The sequence below is a fragment of the Acartia tonsa genome, chromosome 13 (genome assembly GCF_053477335.1).
Source record: "Acartia tonsa isolate MP-2025a chromosome 13, ASM5347733v1, whole genome shotgun sequence".
Taxonomy (NCBI): Eukaryota; Metazoa; Arthropoda; class Copepoda; order Calanoida; family Acartiidae; genus Acartia; species Acartia tonsa.
The window spans coordinates 26,336,864-26,352,510 of NC_137272.1; the positions used below are offsets into that span (position 1 = coordinate 26,336,864).

The 15,647-nt window shown below is 33.1% G+C and overlaps 1 protein-coding gene across 2 annotated transcripts in view; it reads right to left on the reverse strand.

Moving 5' to 3' along the window:
• LOC145335026 (uncharacterized) overlaps positions 1–9,439 on the reverse strand; it is a 31,844-nt gene extending 22,405 nt beyond the window's left edge. The window contains exons 1-14 of one of the 2 annotated variants that reach the window (XM_080180702.1): positions 9,204–9,439; positions 7,153–7,190; positions 6,586–6,669; positions 6,225–6,290; positions 5,830–5,880; positions 5,492–5,552; positions 4,931–4,990; positions 4,633–4,676; positions 4,074–4,276; positions 2,788–2,840; positions 2,000–2,270; positions 1,596–1,655; positions 959–1,005; positions 95–180 (exon numbers count right to left, since the gene is read on the reverse strand). In XM_080180702.1, coding sequence (XP_080036828.1) covers positions 95–180; positions 959–1,005; positions 1,596–1,655; positions 2,000–2,270; positions 2,788–2,840; positions 4,074–4,276; positions 4,633–4,676; positions 4,931–4,990; positions 5,492–5,552; positions 5,830–5,880; positions 6,225–6,290; positions 6,586–6,669; positions 7,153–7,190; positions 9,204–9,260 — 1,181 coding nt within the window. In that variant the 5' untranslated portion in view covers positions 9,261–9,439. The remainder of the gene's footprint in view (positions 1–94; positions 181–958; positions 1,006–1,595; positions 1,656–1,999; positions 2,271–2,787; positions 2,841–4,073; positions 4,277–4,632; positions 4,677–4,930; positions 4,991–5,491; positions 5,553–5,829; positions 5,881–6,224; positions 6,291–6,585; positions 6,670–7,152; positions 7,191–9,203) is intronic. The other variant, XM_080180703.1, reaches the window with a different exon arrangement.
• Positions 9,440–15,647: the final 6,208 nt, after the last annotated feature.

The window sequence follows — 15,647 nt, forward strand, 5'->3', positions numbered from 1 at the left end:
TGCTTTTACAGGGGTTATCAACATTTTCAGGTGAGCTTCGCACACTCTACTGGCAAAACTCAATGCACGCCACTGATGAAAAATACGAATTTACCTTAATTTTCTCCTGTTCTTTAATTTATCTTCAGGTATAATCTTTCTTGGCCTCCCCCGCTTCTTCTTCTCACATTTTAATTTTGTCTGAATATAAAAATAAATAAACAGGAGGATGTAAATTATGGCTTTGTCTTTTCCCTAAGAAATTAGGAGAAATGGTACAATTTTTACCCCTTTTAAGGTAAATCAAGAAACCTCTAGGGCCTCTTGGGAAAGGGCGGGGGGGGGGGATTTTTTTCTAGTGGCGATTTCTCTTGTTAGGGTGGTACCCTCACCTGAAATAGTTATAAACCTTTCTAGGACCTATGAGAATCTACCCTATAAGGAGGACCATATCGTTTTATACCTATATGAAGCTTCTATAAAATGAAGAACTCAATCGGTTCAGCTGTTATTGAAACTTTAAGCTACAGACAAAAAAAATACTTTTTACATCTACTTTGTAATTGCAAATATCTTATAGAGATTATATGCAATGATATCCATAGCTTGCGGAGGGGGGGGGGGTGTCAACGACAACAACCCTCTTAAAATTGAAATTTGGAAGACCTACTCATATTTCAAGAAAAACACCACCCTGACAAAAATCTGTGCACGCCACATAGGATTTATTTTTTTCAATTTTGAAAATTTTTGTACCACCTCCCCATTGCCTGCCTAGCTGCGGGCGCTCGGCCCCTTAGCCTATAACCTAAACTAACCTAATTGTAAAAAAATATCGTTCTATTCCAGAGTCATAGTTCTGTCGGGAGAAGGGGGGGGGGAGGGTACAAAAATTTTCAAGAAATTCAAGAGGATAACGCCATACTACCAAGAACGATAATATCAATAAGAAGCGCAGCAAAATATTAAATAGTTTTACCTTTTGTAGATTTGATCTTGCTGGAATAATTTTCATGTCATCACAATCTTAATATCAACAAAAAAGTATTTTTTACAACAGCAAATAAAAATCTAGAGTAACGAGTTAGGGAGATAAAGGGGTAGTTGCACGAAGTGCCTTTAAACTTGAATTTAATGAACTGCATATTTGTTTTCTGTCCAATAGTTTAAATTACATCTATAGAACGTATATTTGAAAGAATTTCAATTTTCTGCCGGGTAGTTTTAAATATCAAGACTTGAAAATCATATTTTTTGGATATATGCAACATAAATATCTGTCCTGTTTTCACAAAAAAGCAAGATTTTGCCAAATTGATTGCTTCTTATTTTAATAAAAAAATATTTATGTTAGATGGTATTCTGGTACCTTATATGCTTGCAATTAAACTTGTTAAATGTACTTCATGCAACAATCCCTTTAAATGTCAGTGGTCTGCAAGTCAGTAATGTAAACAGAATGTTTGTCGCTTAACCGGTATGGTTCTCCTTTAAATATTTAAGCTAAAATCTGAAAGTGTAGGGTCGACTCCCATTCCCCCTTCCTCAAGGCCCATAGGGGCGGAACCGCTAGTTATAAAAAAGGATCAAAAGTTGTAAAATCTAAGAATCTATACCTGACCCGTAAACTTTCTCGTTTGTATCTGCTTCTTCTTCTTTTGCTTCAAAACTTACATCTACAAATAAAACAAATGATTTACAACATGTTAATACCAAGTTACTTATAGACATAAATGTTTACAGAGTGAGAGAAGCAAAAACCAGCTTGTAATAAAAATTCATATTTTCAGTTCAGGGATCTGAAGGGATAAGCCAATGGCCGATAAATTGATGTTCATACCCGATGATGAAACACAAAATTACTCCTTCTGTAGATTTTAATTAGTGGTTATAACGTTTGGACAATCATTTTTATACACCATTCATTCAAATTTCAATATCAGTCAAACAAACAAACAAAAAACAGCCCAATGTCCCCTCTTTCCCTAAAATTAAATGCACGCCTACCAAAATTTTTTACCTGTAGACTTGACCAAGCTGCCACCAGCATCCGTAGTTACCGGGGCTCCCGCCAAAACATCTACCAGCTCCATCAGCTTGATATTTACACTAGCACCCCCATTATCATTCTCCTCCCCACTGTCCGCCGCCGCAGAGAAGGGGATGTTAAATTTGGCGGATTTTTCCCCAATTGTATCATGCTCTTCGTCAAGGTTGATTTTAAGGTCACCAGTGTCGGGGAAGTTTTCTGAGCAAAGGTTGAGCTGTGATTTGAGTGGTGTCAGTGAGGCCTTCAGGCATACATTACTATAGATGCTAACAAATCTTTAATTGGTCAACTTTGTGTTAAAATTACAAGTCATTATAAAGTTATTAGTCTGACATAGCAGCAGTAGAAAATACATTTTTAGCGTCTTCATTACCTAGTCCGTCAACTAAAATAATTTTGTAATGATTATCCTGATTAATAAGTTATAACTGTACAAAAGGACGTCCAGGTAGGGATAAAGGGGTGTTAAGTGTTTACCCCCCAAAATTAATAAAAATACCCCCCCCCCACACACAAAAAAGCTTGGACGTCTTTTACTGTACAATTCACTTTGTCTATCTGTAACGTTTTCTTATTCGTTGGGCTAAAACCTTTAATTAGTTTTATTAAATATTTATATTAGTTAGTTCTTTAACTAACAGTGTTCGAATGTATCAACCAATAATTTTATTTACAGTAAGGGTAATTTTAATTATAGAGAAACCTAATATTTCTTAAAATTGGTATATTTTACTTAGAAAATCAATAGTTTAGTATGCCTTGATTTGGTCTAAAGGTACATCTTCGCATTTTTCTTTGTCACTTCCTGAAACTAACGATTTTGTCCAATAGTATCGTAGCTGTAGAACACATAATGTATGGTCAACCATAGAAAGTGTTAGAAAAAAGTTAAAAATAAAGAGGAAATAATATTAGAACACATATCATTGGTCTATATGTATAAACATGTAAAATGTTTATTAAGAGCGAATTATTCATAGGGTAACAACGCAAGAATATAAAGCTACTGCATTTTGCTCGTCTAATCCCATTTAATGTACATTCATCAGCTTCTTCATAGAAAAAGAAATAAGCAAACGAGGGAAGTAAAAACGGACTAACAAAAAATAATCATATTTCTCGTATTCATTAGAATCCGGTGGATAGGAACCGGTTCTCATCCATACGAAAAAACTATGTCTAGCATCGTATTATATCCAGCTTTCTACGAATATAAAAATGTACACTGTGGGCTAGAATTGAATCAAGACAAAAGTAAGTGCCGAGCCCTGGGACCTATGTATGGTGAAAATAGACATAAAACTATGATGATTCCAGGTAAAACCAAAATATTTCAGCGGGGGCTTTTTGAGAAAATTAGATTTGAAAATTTTAAGTTCAATTTTCATTCCCTAGGTGATGCCGCATAATCATGACAAGAAAAGCAAATATTATTTATTTTAAATTTTGAACAACTTTGCTTTTGTAAAGTTCTTCATAAAACCACTCATGAAGGGAGTTAATAAATGGCCATTTTTATCACTTGCTTTGCAAAGGTCACGAAAATTCAGCCTAAAATAAATCATACATAGAGAGGTTTTAAGAAGTACTTCATAAAAGCAAAGTTGTTCAAAATTTAAAATAAATAATATTTGCTTTTCTTGTCATGATTATGCGGCAACTCCTAGCGGGTGAAAATTGAACTTGAAATTTTTAAATCTAATTTCCTCAAAAAGCCCCCGCTGAAATATTTTGGTTTTACCTGGAATCATCATAGTTTTATGTCTATTTTCACCATACATAGGTCCCAGGGCTCGGCACTTACTTTTGTCTTGATTCAATTCTAGCCAACAGTGTGTACAATCATAAGATTAAAACCAGTTTTTTTAGCCCTTGCCTTCGGCACCTAGGGGCTAAAAAACTGGTTTTAATCTTACAATTTTACATTCTATATCCGCGGAAAGCCGTTTATAATACGATGCGAGAAATAACTATTAATATTTTGAGGCTACAAATGGCAAAATATTGCATATGGTAAGATTAGGGAGGCTTAAAATAATTTTACCTTCAGTAAGTAAGTCACAACTCTGCACAATCTGGGCCAAGTCATCAATCTTCTTCACATCTGCTTTACCATTATCTTGGCCAGTAGCAGAGGTAGCAACAGGGCCAACAAAACTTAGATTACCAAGAGGAGATTCAAGATTTGGTTTCTTGAAGGGTTGATATGGGGACTTGGATGGAGTTTCATCTTGTGTCGGTTTTGAGCTAAAAAATCTGGAATTATTCTTAATTACTCTTTAAAGAGCGCGTGCACAGGAAAATATTACACTTAATAAAAAGAAGATTAAGGAGGTTCATGATTAATATTTGTGGGGTAAATTAAGGACTATTATAGGGGTGAAAGAGAAAAACAGATTGAAGTGATGTAGGCGTGATGAGGTTGGGGGGTGAAACTACATCTTCCTTATTTCAGTCAAAGGGTGATGACACTAATTTTAAATACAACAATTAAGATGAAATATAATTATATCTAAAGGTTTATTTTTTACTATTTAATCTTGAATTTTTAATTTTACTTTCCGCTGAAAACTGTCTATAATACGATGTGATAAAACCATTACCTATCTTCAGTTTCAGAGGAGGTATTTCGGTTTTCATTATTTTTCTAAAAAAGAACACTTAGAAATTTATATGAGTGTTGAAAAAAATTTTTTTTTATGTTTTTTAAGATATTTAAATGGTTCAGCCTACGGATGCCGTTGGGAGAGGTTAACTCAAATTTTATTTCAAGAGCCATTTTTGTGGAGTGAGGGTGTCCCAAAGTCAAAAAGAGGCAGCGGTTTCAGAGATCTTAAGCTTCATATTCTACGTACTTTGTATTTTAGTAACAATTGGTAAAAATAACGAAGAAAAATTTACCTGGTTTGAGCAAAAGTTACATTTACCAAAACTCGTTGACATAGATTTTCCATTTTCATCCTAAGACAAATATTCGCCTTTTAAAAAAGTAATAGAAATTTAAACTCGCTTTGTTAAAACTTTAGGTCGTGGAATCAAAAATTTTGTCGTTTGTAACTGTACTAATGTAACCAAGTTGTAAAAATCAAATTATTCAACCCAGAAACAATTTCGAGATATAATGCTAAACAGATTTACACACAGACAGACATAGTAAGGGCCGCTAAGCTTTTTGGAACACAAAAGTATAGAATTGTTTTATATCAAATAGTCAAATCACCCCATCTTCATTTTCAGTTTATAAAGGAAATGGTAAAAAGATATTTTTTTGAGGGGTTGGTAATTTTTTTCTAGTGGTGATTTCTTTTGGGGGGTTGTGGTATCCTCCCCGAAAATAGTTACAAACCTTCCCGGAACCAATACATAGTTACATAGTAAAAAAAACCATCCTTTGGTATAGACAAACACAGACAGACATCCTGTTACTTTTATATAAGTTTTATAGGGAATAATTGTTTTCACCTTTGAATACAGACAACATTCATCATATGCACTTGTTTCTTTTTGGAGAAAATCTGAGTATCTAAAAAAATTAATAAAAATAGAATATTTCAAAAATGTTGTGGCTATTAATTATCATGGATCTAAAGGGATAGGACAATAGGCGAATAATTTGATGTATATCCCCAATGATGATACACAAAATTACCCCTTCTGTAGATAACATCTGGACACTCAACTTAATGAATCAATTAATAATGTTTGAATAAAAGGCCCCAAAGTTGTATGCTAATTTTAATTTTTTGTCTAATTCTAATGAATTTACCTAATGACTGTAAATTTTTTTTACAAAACCTTACCTTGAATTTTTGGCATAGTTTCCACAAATAACAGTTGCCCAAAACTCATCACTATTAAAAAATATATTTATGAATTTAAGATATAAGAATGGATTTATTATTACTTAGATCTTTCACACCATTTCTTATATGTTCGATCATAAAGTGAATTCTGTAGCGGGCTATAATAATGATCTCCCCCATCCCACTCCTTTACCCTATCCCCTCCTCTCCGACTGGATAAACGGCCCGACCAATAAATGAGAGGGGATATTGCAACCTAAATTGAAGACAACTTTTCTCCTGTCATGATATCCACTTAATATTCTACATCCATTGATATAAGTTAAAAAATAAAATAAGGAGAGGGGGATCTTTGCTCAAAAGCACTTTAAGGAAAAGTACAAAATACTTACACAAGAACAACTTTTAAATCATTGATATCTCTTATTCTTCCCTTACAAACTGTCTTCTCCAAAGCTCTAAAATATAAAATATGATTTAGTTATTAACCAACCCAGGGATCTAAAGGGATAAGACAATGACCGATTAATTGATGTATATCCCAAATGATGGTACCAAAAATTACCACTCCTGTAGATTACAATTAGTGGTTTAAACGTTCGGACACTAAACTTAATGAACCAATCAATCAAAATTCAATAAGATCCCCTTAGTTGTAAGCCAACAAACAAGAAAATATTATTATAAAAAAGACTTCGGGGACTAGTGTAATAAACAGTCCAATTTCCGCTCCCTCCCTAGATATGAACCAACCTGATGATATAAGCTCCTCTGGCAAGGTTGAAAAGCATGTATTTGGGAACCCGAGGCTCATTGCAAATATCCAGCAATCTACCACTGAAAATTATTAAATCATTCAATTTTAATAGAGCTAAATAGCAATGTTAGTTCGTCCGACTGTATGACTGTCTCCTGCTGTAGCTTATACATATAATTGTTTATTTTTTAATTGTTTAAGCAAGTTATTGAAATCAATCTTATTATATGAAGTAATAAAGTTTTTTGTCTTTCACTAAGGTAAGTTAAAAAAATAAACGTTTAATTGTCCTTTATAAAAGTAACAGGATGTCTATCTGTCTTTGTTTACAAAAGGTTCTCGCTAACCATTGAACCTATATGGTTCTCCTTTATAATATAGCTTCTTGGGATGGTCATGGGATGATTTATAACTATTTGGGGGAAGGGTATCACCAACCTCCAAATAAAAATCTCCACTATACAAAAACGACGCCCTCATTATTTAAACCAAAACTGAAACTGGAAAAGTTTCAAGTACCTATATGGGCGTAGTCGCTAGTTTCAAAATTAAAGTAATTTTACCTGTGAATTAAAAGCCACTTTTCCCTGCCAAACAAACACTAAATAAACACACATTAATTGTTAAACTGTTTTTAACCTATTTTTAAAACGTATATAAAAAATATACTATGACACCAGTAAAATCAGACTGCAGAGCCTAAATTTGAATTAGGTCCCCAATAAACTTTTTTTGGGGGATTTAAATATTAATTTTTACTGTTGCCGTGGTCATTTTGACCCAAGCAAAAGGTCTTTTTTTATTTGGGTAAAATTCGTAGCTTTTAGAGTGTTTTGCTTCATAAATATTGTATTCTGGTATAGAGTAAAATTAGGCCTTATGATTTTACTATGAAAATTCACTAAAAAGTTAAATCTTTACAATATACCAATGAATTAACATTGACATGTTTGTGTTCGTTCACCTATTTTAAACACATAAAAATTGGCTGTAAAGGGTTAAATTTGATGACAAGATGACATGATGTCAACAAATGTTTGTGCAATACAACAAAATTATTTTTGACACATATACAAATATGATATAAAATAAGATTATTCAAACTTATTTTTTTTAAATATTTTTAAAAAGTATGTATCTTTTAGGTGTATAGTTTTCATTCTTTTCATTTTAATTAAATAAAAATTATTTAACTACATTGTAAATAAGTCACTTTGTGAAAACACTCTTTCGGAAATTATGAATTATTGAAATGAAACAAGAAATCTTATTGGTTTAACTTTAGCATTATGTGTTTTATTGTATTATGTTACATTTTTTACTTAAATTGATTGTTTTAGAAAAAAATTATTTCCATCGAACAGAGTAGAGTTTTTTTTATTATTGTATTGATATAAACTGAATCATATAAAATTGTTCTGTAAGAAACAATTTAACCCCAAACTAAAAGTTGCTTTTGCTTCCGTCAAAATGATCACAACAACATATAAAATTAATTTTTAAATCCCCAAAAAAAAGTTTATTGGGGACTTAATTCAAATTTGGGCTCTGCAGTCTGATTCTACTGGTGTCATAGTATATTTTTGATATATGATTAAAAAATAGGTTAAAAACAGTTTAATAATGGATATAGAATACGTGGATATTGTGACAGGGGAAGGTTGCTAATATAGTCCTCAATTTTTTGATAATATGTTCCTCCATGATCGGGGGAGGGGATAGGAAAAGTCATAAGGAGGAGGGGATAAAGGGTAATAGAAGGGAGAAAATTTGGGTATAGTCCTTTCCACGACATCCCTCCATAAGGAGCGATTCTTCGTATTTTTAAAATGGCTTTTTATAGGTTATTTTAGGTTAGGTTAGGTTATATTGGGTTAGGTGATTGCCCCACAGGGTTAGGTAATTGGCCCCGCAGGGTTAGAGCCCCCCAAGGGGCTAGAAATAGGAGATAAGCTACTGTGAAAAATACGAAGAATCGCTCCTTATGGAGGAATGTCGTGGAAAGGACTATACCCGAAAATTTTATCAGAGCATGCGAGAATATCTCGCAATATCCAGGTATTCTATATCCTTTTAGATAATGAACTTGAAAATGAAACAATAATTTGTAAAAATAAGTCTTTGTTTGTGGCTAATTTAATTGAAATTGGTTAAACCATTTAAAAGGAAAACATAAATAATATAACTCTGAAAAAAATATGCAGATTAAAAAAAAAATTATTGGGAGCTTTCCCACAAAGTAACTTTTAAGCACTAGTAAACCCCCCCCCTTCATTATATTTAAAGTGAGGGTTAGGACATTTCTGGTAAAAGCACTGATAGTTTAGGGCCCCCAGATGGGATAGACACAAGAATAAACTACCCCATATGAAAAGTAAGGGGATAGGGGTCTTAACAGTGCTCAACAGGCAATTTAAATGAATGTACCATATTTTCTAAAGAGATCTTTTGGTAATGGACGTCCTTAATTCTCGAATACTCTACTACGACAAGTGTCCCTATTTTTAATTTCTTAAAATTTAAAAATCGCGCAACAAGCATTATAACACTGACTTTCCCACACTCTCTAATATTTCCCCTTACAACAAAAATGCGCCAAGAAATAATGACATACCTCTGAAAATTGTAGTTCATTACTTCTGATTATAGTCTTCCAGGTTTCAGACAACATGTTCACAAGCACAACATTTTTTGAGCAAATATCTGAAATTTAACATTTTAAAATCTTGTATTCTTTATTAAAATGGCTGCTTTGCCCCTGGAGGGTGGTGTGGGAGGGTAGGAAAATATCCCAGAACCACCTCGTATTAATAAAGCTTCCCTGAAAAGTACAACATATTCGGACCAGCACTATCCAATAGATTCAGCTTCAGATAAAAGATCCTTTCTACTTTATATTATAGGATTTTATACATAAGCATCTTTTATTTTTCAAAATATCAGAAAAATTACAGGCCCAATCTTAAACTTCACTTTGTTCGTCTGTCTGTAACGCTATGGAGAAAATGTGATTTTCTTGGCTACTATTCATGATAGACAGCCAAATTTGTTTGTGAAGATTTCCTATGCCGATGAGCATTCGGTATATAAGGGGGGGGGGGGCGGGGGGTAATGGAACCATCTCGTAATCAATGTATAAATGGCACTGAGAATTCAAATTTCGATCTGAAATTTTGTATGAGTAATCCTTGGTAGGTCTATTTTCCCTAAATCGAACAAAAAGTTGAAAAAGTAACGGCTAACGACTCAGCTGTTTAGCCGGTTTTTTTTGGCTATTTTTAGAGCAAATTTATCATAAAATTACGTAGATATAAACTTTTTGAAACATATTTTTGCTTAAAATCATGTGAAATGATACAAAAAAACATTTTTAGATTTCTAGTACCAGCAACTACCGGCTAGAACCGTTTGAAAACGTTTTGAAGCAGCAAAGAGTATTATGTGGAGATAGGTTTCGTGATGATTTGCCTCGAAAATAGCCAAAAAATGGCTAAACGGCTGAGCCGCCAGACGTTAGGCGTTACTTTTCCAACTTTTTGTTCGATTTAGGGAAAATAAACCTACCAAGGATTACTCATGCAAAATTTCAGATTGAAATTCGAATTCTAAGTGCCATATGCTCACTGATTACGAGATGGTTGCATTAACCCCCCCCCCCCCCCCCCTTAGCCCCACAAAACGTTTAAGTTAATTAGAAAAAAAGATCATGGAAAGAAAACGAAGTAGTGGGTTTCATCGCATTCTCACAGTAGCTTTGATAGGTTAGGTTAGGTAAATGTTAATGATTGCCCCGCAGGGTTAGGAAATTGCCCCGCAAGGGGCTAGAAATAGGAGAAAAGCTACTGTGAAATATGTACGTCGAAACCTGCTACTTCGTTTTATTTCTATGGTCCAAAAAAAATATGTAAATTAGTTTTCAATGGCTAATTTTAAAAAAATATTTAAAAATTGCAATAAAAAAAAGGAAATTTCTTTAATACTTGTATTACTATACAACCTATTAAAACCGTATTGTAGTAGCTGCGCTAATATGGTACCATAAAAATTGTAAGGCATACTATGTAAAAGGTTATATGGTACTATGTTTAATTTTTAGTGAGGGGGCCTTTTTTTTGTTGGAAACAGGTTTTTAAATTGCTCCTACATGTATGTTCTTATTTTACAACCAAAAAAAATTGAAATATTTTTTAAAAAAGTTTTGTGTTGATCCAGGGCTGGTTTTAGCCTATTTGGCAAGTGGAAAGAAGGTTTTTTCAACCACCACTTTCATGTTACCCTTAAACTTAAATAATTTAAACAATTTTTAAAAAAATAAATATATGATTGATGAAAGTTGTTATTCAAAAAAATATATGAACATCCCAATTTGATTTGGTTTTAAAACTTTTATTAGCTATATTCTTATAATAAAGTAACAGGATGTCTGTTTGCCTGTCTGTCTGTCTGTTTGTGTGTACCGAAGGATCTGGCTAACCGCTGAACCGATCATAGGTCACGGGAAGGTTTATAAATATTTGGGGGGAGGGTACCACCACCCTCCCAAGAGAAATCACAAAAAATAAAAAATAAAATTTTCGCCTAGAGTCTTCAACACAACATAAGGAGGTATCGTTTAGACTTGATCGCAAAATAGATAGGAATCGTAGAGACCTAAACCAAAAAAAAACATTATTGTGCCACTAGAGGCCTCAATGGGCGTAACCGCTAGCAACATATATATTACGTTATGATAAAACTATTTATGATTTCTTAAGCTTTGCTAATTTAAATATCAATTTATTTGTAGTCTGTAGATGCATTTAACACTTAGAACGTCATGGCCAAAATATACTATCCCTCTTATACAGGAGGGGGGGGGGGGGAGATTTATATAAAACTAGAAAATATGCAGTTAGGGAAATTGGACCTTAACTAGAACTGGTCCCGAAATTTTTAACATGTTCTCTCATTCGTAGGTTCTTGGTCCATTGTCTTATTCCTTAAGATACCTGAGATCTATTTTTTCGTTTTCTTCCTATTTTATGACCAATAAAAATCTGCTTCTTTCCATGTTTTTTTTTGTGCTTCGCTACTTATGTTATCATCCTTGTTTTAAAACATAACTGAATTGCGGTGTGGATTCTTATATTTTTTCAAAGGGGTAATTGCACGAAATGCATTTAAACTTGAATTTTGTGAACTGCATATTTTTTCCTGGTTAATGGTTTGAACTACATCTATAGAGCATATATTAGAAAAAATATCAAGACTTGAAAATCGTATTCTTGTGATGTATGCAATTTATATAGCTGGCTTATTTTGATGGTGTATTAGTAACTTATGCTTGAAATCGTTTTTCTGAAATTTACTTCATGCAACTATCCCTTTTATTAGAAAGCAGTGGTGTGCACAGTGATCCACTAAGGGTTGTAAAACTATTAGGTGATGAAAAAAGGAAAGGCAGGCATTCCAAATTCTAAATTGAAGGGAGGCATCGACAGGAACTGTAATAGAAAGATTAATAAGAAGGTAAATTGTACAAAACATTTAAAAAAATATTAAGTAAACTTGTTTTGCCCTTATACTTTTTCAATGCGGACTGCTTAGTATATTCTACACTCATACCCAGCAAAATATTTCGCCATAGGTGGTAATTCATAAGGTACCATTTGAGATATCGAACAACGTAGCATGCTACCTTTTTTAAAAAAAAAGTTTCGCTGGGATACCTTTCAAAGGGTACCTTTCATTCTTTCAAAAAATAATCATTGATGGGCCCATAAAGGGAACCAATGCAATAAAGGGGGGAGGCGGATGTGCCACTTTATGAAACCAAAAGTAAAACGTGCATGATCTCAGCCCATAAAAGAGTTATAATTCTAAAATTCGGCACAGCAGTTGCTTTTGTGAAGAGACAACGATGGCGGAACTGCCGCTCCCGCCGAAAACCGCCGTTTCCCGCCGAATTTTGTTTGCTTTTTTTCGCCAAATTAGACAGTTCTAAATCATCTGAGATAAACTTTTTTTCTCATAAAAATTTCCCTTATATTTTCACGTGACACTTGTAATATTTCAAACATGTCAATATTTAAAAAAATGTAAAATCTTACAAGTGTCAAGTGAAAAAAAGCGAAATTGTCATGAAAAAAAAAGTTTATCTCAGATGATTGTAAATTGTCTATTATGGTAAGAAAAGGCAAAAAAAAAATACAGCGGTTTTCGGCGGGAGCGGCGCTTCCGCTGCCATTTCTTCACTGTTAATCCATATTGTTCACCACAAAAGCAACTGCTGTGCAGAATTTTAAAGCTGTAACTCTTTTATGGGCTGAGATCATGCACGTTTTACTTTTGGTTTCAAAATGTGGCACATCCGCCTCCCCCCTTTTAATCCCTCTAACTAATGTTAAGATTATTGGGCTAGCAGAACAAATAAGATAAACTAATCTACTCAAAATTAATTACAAATAATACAAAAATTAAAATATTTTTGAGATACATTGTAGTTGAATTCTATTGACCTTTCCATTTACTGTAGTCTAGTTGTAATCATTGTGATGACAAGCAAATTCAGGGTCTGATTTTGTACAGTATTATTCTGTACATATGATCTTCTCTTAGAGTGAGAAGGGACAATGGGCTGTTTTTGTATTACACTAGCATCAATTGTCTTATTCGTTGGCTTCAAAAAATTGGGGACTTAACTGAATTATGATTGGTTAACTCATTAAGTTGAGTGTTCAAACATTTCAACCACTAATCTTAATCTAAAGTAGGGGTAATTTTGTGTATCATCATTGGGGATGTTTATCAATTTATCGGTTATTGTCTTTTCCCTTCATAACCCTGGTTTTCTCTACCCAAGTTTTAAAACATTTTTTTAAAGGTCTCATAATTCATTACAGCTAAATATATAGAAAAATATCAGAATATGTGTTATTGTAGATTCCTTTTTTATAAGCGAAGTTTTTCTTAATGGGATTCGTCCGTCAGTCGATAACGGATAGCTTTTTTCGTTAATTTAGGCATGTTAAAATTGTCCTATCGATTTTAAACTTTGTAGGATAATTTCTGCAATAGTTAGGTACAATTTAGACAGCATAGCAACTATATAATCGTTACTAGAATGTCCGTTAGTCCATTATAAACATGTTGATTTTTAACTTTTTTAGCAACAATTTTTTATGTGATATAATCATCCGATTGGTCTGATTTTTGGAATATTGATACATATTACAATAAGGTACAATATCATAAGCGAAGCATCTCTATAATAAAATCCTAAAAATGTCAGTATTTCCTTAAACAGTATTCTGCATTTAAGAAGTTTTGCAATAAATTTACGTATAATTTGTCAAAACTGATATATTTATATTTTGTATATTCAGTCCTGACACTCTACAAGAGTTAATATTCGTCTGTTATACCGTTTCAGAGCTTCACTTTTATGGATGTTGTCATCCTTGTTTAGTGTACCTTTCAAACTATAAAAACAACATTCCATAGGCCCCTAAAGAGAGAGAACAAGGCAATAAATTTAAATCCCTGTAACTAATAATATGTCGCGGCATGGATATAGAAAGCTTGGATATCAGGAGATATTTCTGCCAACTGGACATAGACGTCCAAGAGGGGGGGTAAAATTTACCCCTACCCTGGGGGTGCCGTAGGCACCCCCAACCATTTAGGAGGGGGCATTTACCCCCCCCCCCCCCCAAAAAAAAAAAAATCTCTAACATAAAATTTTTTATATAATATTTAAGAAAATTTAAATTCCTCCCCCCCCCCCAGGGGTAAATTGGGGGGGGGGGGGTAATTACCCCCCCCCCCCCAAGCAAAAAGCTTGGACGTCTATGCAACTTGGATATTATAAAAATGCCCCCCTCCGGTCCCCCTCATCAATCATTACAACAACTCATCCTCTCCCCTGACCATGGAGTAACGTATTGACCAATACCTGAGGACTGTATTAGCAACCTAAATAAGACGACAAAATTCACCTGTCACCATTTCTAATTACTCTATAGAGAAAATGGAACTAGCAAAAGGAGTAAGATAAATTAGTCTTAACTAAGTATTTATAACAAATAAAAAAAATTTTTAACCTAAAAATTTTAAGTATATAAGTTAACTTCTACTAACTTATCCATTTAGCTCTGTATGTCTGATTTATTTTTTTTAATGACAGGAAAATTTATAACCCAATTTTGTACAGTATATGATTTGTACATATACGTTTCTCTTAGTGTACCTTTCAACCTTTAAAAAACACATTTGACAGGTCCATGATGGGGTAACGAATCAGTAATTTTAATACTTTTAAATCATGTTATGTCTCGGTATTTTTATTTATCAAGATTCCGGGGGGGGGGGGGGGGGCATGCAGAACAAATAAAGAGCAAGTGATTCTAAGCATCTTCCAGCATTGACCAATAGTATTTTTTTAGTGAATATACTAGGTTTATGTTTAATATTTGCTTTATCGACTAAAAAGTTAGGTTTTACCATGGTTTTATATGAAAAAAACTTTGAAATGTAAATCAATTTTTAAAGCAATATCATCAAATGCTTTGTTGAGTTCAAAGGACAAAATAAATTGACACTGCAGAAAAGCATCAAATGTTGTAAATTGCAAAAGTACATTAATTAAACTGTTTACAAGTTACCAACCCTTATTCTAAATATACATTTTTAATCACAATAATATACTTTTGTGTCAAAGATTTTAAACAACAGTTTGAACTCATCAAAACATTCGATGATATTGCACCAAACAATGCTTAACATTTCAAAGTTTTTTTCATATAAAACCATGGTGAAACCTAACTTTTTAGTCGAAAAAGCAAATATTAAACATAAACCTAGTATATTTACTAAAAAAATACTATGGGACAATGCTGGAAGATGCTTAGAATCACTTTCTCTTGTTCGTGGATAGTCCTCTTTTAAATAAAAAAAAATTCTCTGAAGCTATTGGAAGCTTCACTGTAAAGAAAAGGAGTACCACATTACTTCAGCGGTTAGCAAGATCCTTCGGTACAGACACCCAGTTATGTATAAGAAAAAAATACTCAAATAAAAT